We start from the raw sequence: 5,590 nt of genomic DNA on the forward strand, positions 1-5,590 counted from the left end.
TCCTCAATGCTTCTGAAATGTCTGCAGAACAATTTCCTCCAATCATAAGATCAATGAATCAATGTAAAACTCCAGTAATTAAATTTATCAACTCGGTATCAATACATCTGGCACTTTATGAAAGTATTATGAGAAGTTTGTTCTCTAAGGGATATATTGATTGAGGGCAAAGAACCAAATATTTTTACTATTAGATCTGGGAACGCTAGATCAAAACTCAAGTCTGTTATAAATAACATAAAAATGTTTCATACTCACAGATCTCATGCTGATTCTGTACCATTAAACCCATTCCTAACAAGCCGATAGGTTTATTAATTGATGATTAAGACTACAGGAAGATCAGTCATTATATTAAATAATTCTTGTATGCATTCATTGAAAAAACAGATTGACAAGAGCCATGCAGAATAATTTTCCTCTAGGACTTACATTTTTTTAAATGAGGACACCATCTAAACAAAAGCAAATTTCAAACCTTGTTCATGAAGCATGAAATAGCCTTAATTAATTAATTAAATTTTGAAACTAAAGCTTTGCAGTCTGCAAGAGATTATCACATCTCTCTCCATCACATATAGTAGTAATTAATTGAAAGGTTAACAATAAAGCCTAAAGATGACACATCTGATAAGAGCCATATTAAAAACCAAAACAAGGAAACAAAAACACCATCCAAATGTGCTACTGTTTAATTTTTAAAGGGCTAGTACACAAACTATTCTGAAATGTATTTTAGTTGCTGTCCTTTACTACAGATGTGTAAGCAAGTAAGGCACAAAAGATCATGAAGTGCCATTTTATCAATTATAAGAAGAAAAGTAGTAGGTTTTTTATATCAAGTAAAAAAAACCACAAACACAAGCAAACAACAACAAACAAAGAAAAAAAACAGAAGAATTTTTGAGTCTGCTTAAACAAAAAGTCTTAAAGAACAGCTAATGACATAAAACTGCAATTTTGCCCATAAACTGTATGACAAAGATATGAATAACAACACAATCTTCATATTTCTAAAATACTTCTAGAATAAGAGAAGCAAATGCCCCTGTGCTTTCACAGACGTTGCAATAAATATAAACAATTTGATCGAGTACTGAACGTAACTTACTATGAAGGGAGGGGAATAACAACAAAAAACCCAAACTCAGTAGATTCGTGTAGGAGGCACATCCTGTTACAAACATCAAACAACAATGAGCCTTTATTACCACGCTATGATTCCTTTATTTCAAACATGATTAATTAACAAGTAGAACACTCACCAAAACTCCCACCACACTGCCGTTTGCTGCCTATTTGCAAATGGGTCTCTATCAAGTATCCATAAGCAGTTATTAGTTTCATTTATGACACTGAAGTAAAGAAGCCAAAGCGTCCTTCCTGCTTTAAGGAAGATTTCACTCATACCTTAGCCAGAAAAAAAAAAAAAAAAAAAGAAAGAAAAACCCTCTTTCATCAAAAAGATACCTCGATAATCGAAACACAAACTTCATGCAAAATGAAAAGCTTCTCCAAAAAGTTGCTAAACAACTCAAAAGGCTGAAAATTTGCAGAAAAAAAGATCAGGTTATACTTTGCTTTGCTGAGGGTTTTGTTTTGTGTTTGTTTTGGTTTTACTTGAAGCCCCAACTTCATATTCATTTTGAAATGCACTATTTCTGTTGAGAATGAATGTGTGGTTAATATGTCAAAAATGGAAACAAAAAGAGGATGAGAAGGAGAGAACACACTTGACAGGACTCTTAACGTATTTTAAGCTGTTCAAACAGATACCTTCAAATGTACCATAGCTCCAATAAACATTTCTTTAGGAGTAAAAGAAACTTTGTTTCATGGAGAGGTGGAAACTGAGATTACAAATACAGAACAAGAAACAAGACTGAGATGCTGAGATGAGAGAAAAAAAACCCTGAAATCGCCTTCTAAAGTTGAACTCTACCATAAAAAAAAACTCATACCATTAAAAAAAAAAAAAACACAAAAAAACAAAAAAACAAGAACCAAAAATCAAACACCAAACAAACAAATAAAAAAAACCCCACACAAACACAAAACAACAAAAGTCAACCCACAGAAAGTAATCCCCACAACACCACCACAGAAAAAGGTTCTATTTGGAAGCAACAGATGTATTCCTAAGGATAAAAAAAAACAAAAAAACCAACTAAAACCAAACTACCCACACCGAACAAACAAAATAATCTCACTGGTGAAATAATGCACAGGCATACAGAGAGGATTTTTTAAAGTATGAAAAGAGATGCATGTGTGGCAAACTTAAGTTTTAACATGAAAATAAAAATTAGGCAGAAGATCCAATACCTCCTTGGTTGACCAGTACTGTATCACAGATACTTTAAGATTTTGTCATACCCAGTGCAGTCATTTTTCACGTACAAATCAGTCCTACTCTCTTCAGCTTTTTCAATTTTATAAATTTGGGATCAAAAACATCAAAGCAACTTCCACTTTGGACCTAACTTTTAGAGGATCAATGTGACAAGTCACTGCTTGATAGATGTTTCTCTTGATAAACGACTTGTTCAAAAGAGACATTGTAGCTTTCATTTCCTGACCACAACACACTTTTAATTTGCAACAGCAGAGCTGCTCGAGTGTGACTAGTTCCCACTTTCCAGCCTTTCAGGATTGTGGCACTGTCAGGCCACATACATGGGCAAAACAAAAACTCAGACGGAGGTGCATCTGCAGCAAGAATTGTAGCAAAACTTTTCCTCAAACAGGAACCTGATTACATTTGATTTCCCAACAGTGGGATTTTAAACCCCCCTCCTAACCACCTCAAACCCCTAACATTTTAAGGAAGGGCTGGAACAGAAGACAAATTGTATTTGGAAATATATTCTTAAGTTCCATAGGATATATGTATAGCTGCCTAATAGAATTGTGTTTATTATACATATATAGATATTACTGCTACTATAATTATTATTATTATCTGGGAATCACATTTAACAGTCCACACCATCCACACCATCCAATTTCAGCTCTCAGCATACTGTCCAATTCCCGATTTAAAATTTATAAATGTAATATCCTCCTCATCACAAGCAGCAGTCCAATCTGCTCTGAATATATATTACAGCTTTAACATCACAGAGGGAAATCTCCCATCTGGCAATCACATTCGCTCCAACAGCTCTAGGAAAAAAAAAAAAAAAAAAAAATGTTCTGCTCTCGCTCGCTCTTCCTCCTTAAAACATTTCTCAGGGCAAATTATGTGCATCTAAAATAAACAGTCGCCTTATTGATCGCTTCAAAGTCAACAAGTTCTAAATGCAAAATGCAATCAGATCGTTCCCATCATATAGCACCCAGGATATGTTTAGCAATATAGTCACCTAGAGCACCAAAATTAGAGTGTACATTGTGCAACTGCTCTCTCAATTTCTTTCTTGCATTCAGATATGTTATTACGAGAGATCATCACACGCCAGACCTCCGCCTTATCCCAAACACACACACGCTTGAGCTCACTCTCTGTCCTAGGCTTTCTCTCCATCCTTATTTGTTGCTACTACACATAATTAAAAGTGAACGTACCCCCTTTTTGGTTGCACAAAACAGACAAATAGTTGCCTCTGTTGTTAGTTCCTTAGCCTTAATTGCATACTTAGAGTGTATCTACTGCACCACAAGGAGATCTGTTGAAATTCCCCATGCTCCATTTTATCTGACTTTTTTGGAGGTGGGGGTGGCGTGGGGGGCTGGAAAGTGACCGTTAAAATGAAGCCAGTTTCAGCACCTGATTATTTCATTCTATTACACATGGAGAACAGAGCAGTGGGAACCAGACACTTGTAAACTGAGCCTAAAGTACCACTTACTAAATAGTATTAAATATTCGGCCACAACAACAAATTTGTTTGTTTACATGCGAAACATTCCCCCACCCCAAATCAGTTAAAACCACTAGCAGATAATTATGCTGAAACCAAAAGAAGGAAAAGCAGCTGGAGTTCAAAAAAATGCTCAAAAACTATTAGTTCTCAAAAGGAAAATATGCATTTTAGGTATGTATGTAAGCATGTACGTAGATGTATAAGTGTACATTATCATTGCTACACATTTTCCCCTTTTCCAGTCACCGAGTTTTACTAATTTACATACCACTGGAGTTCAGTGGTGTACATAGTGCACTGCTAGTAACATGCAACTTTAGGTTTTACAACTGAGATCAATACATTGGACAAAACTAATGCCATAATTGAAGCAGAAATGATAAACAAATGGTAGCAAGAGAAAAATAAATGCCTATCAATACTCAAGTGAAAATATACTATTAAACATTAGGTATTTGTTACAAAATATTTGCATGCAGAGTCTTAGGTGCATTATCATGCTATTTAAATTTGTCTTTGCTATTTAGATGCAAAGGAAGTAGATCCCAAAACGGACATACCATAAACACTGGTGCTACTGATCATTTCTTGCTGGCAGCACAAAAAGCTGAATTGGATTTTTCACAAGCAGGAATTCCAAAGGTTGCTTTTCATTAAAGCCACTTTTCCTCTCAGCTATCAAATGTCACTGCCTTGAAACGTGGGCCCTTTCGTCAGGTATTCATTTAACCTACATGCATATAATTAAGTGGGAAAGCAACATCAACAAAAAGGGGATCTCAGATCACAAGAGAAGAAAGAAAGGGGAAAAAAAAAAAAAGCACATGACCAGGAATGCAAGTCCATGTCAATTTCACTCACTCCCATTGAAACTAACAAGAGCTCCAGGGAGGATAGTAATAGGATCAGTGGATTGTATATACCATTAAATTATACATCTTTCTCTCCCTTCCGAGCCAACAATACGCCCACCACGCTGTACCCCCTCCAAGATGATGTGCTTACATTTTACTGCAACAGCTCCTCTGACATATTCGTGTCCCCCCCTCCCCCCCAGCCAAGACACAGCAATTTAAACCGAACTTTTGTTTTGCGAGATTCTTATTTGCACTTATTTGCTCAGAAGTTAGTTGCCTCAAAGTCCAGCCCCGCGTTACCTGCACTTTATTATTTTCATGCAACTTGAAAATAAATCCAATTAGGGGGAGGAGGAGGAGGTGGGAAGGGAGCTTGCAATCGCGAACTCTTAATCTGCCTACTATTGTTGGCAATGATCAAGGAGGAAAAAACATGCACTGCGATTGTACATCTGTACTTTCCAGACTACGATTAGGAAAGCAGACCGGAGTGTTTAGTATCAGAAAACGACCGCGAATTAGGCAAAATATTTAGGGCACAAGCGAGCGATTAAAAAAATACGCGGCTGTCTCGAAGAGCTTTAAGATTAAATAAAATTTAAAACGATGGTAGGAAGACTAGGGGAGAAAAAATCCTCTTACCTGGAGATTTGGTACAAGGACCCGATAGGTTAGAGCGGCATCGATCCGACGTGTTTGCTGATGAATGGGGGCTCGGGTTAAGTGAAGGTGCCTATGATTTGAAATCATTCCAAGTTTTTGAAGGGAAGACTGACTGCAGCCTCTGCCATGTTGGAATTTCAAACCCAAAACAGCTGCTTTGCGAGGAGCCAGCATGCCAGCAGCTGGACGCCTGCGCAGAGCGCC

The 5,590-nt window shown here is 36.7% G+C and overlaps 1 protein-coding gene across 1 annotated transcript in view; it reads right to left on the reverse strand.

Moving 5' to 3' along the window:
• Window positions 1-5,560, reverse strand: part of LOC104387519 — a 113,635-nt gene extending 108,075 nt beyond the window's left edge. The window contains exon 1 of the mRNA XM_009996289.1: window positions 5,366-5,560. Within this exon, the coding sequence (XP_009994591.1) occupies window positions 5,366-5,560 (195 nt within the window). The remainder of the gene's footprint in view (window positions 1-5,365) is intronic.
• Window positions 5,561-5,590: the final 30 nt, after the last annotated feature.

This window comes from Chaetura pelagica, unplaced genomic scaffold, assembly GCF_000747805.2.
Source record: "Chaetura pelagica isolate M959 unplaced genomic scaffold, ChaPel_1.0 scaffold3, whole genome shotgun sequence".
NCBI lineage: Eukaryota > Metazoa > Chordata > Aves > Apodiformes > Apodidae > Chaetura > Chaetura pelagica.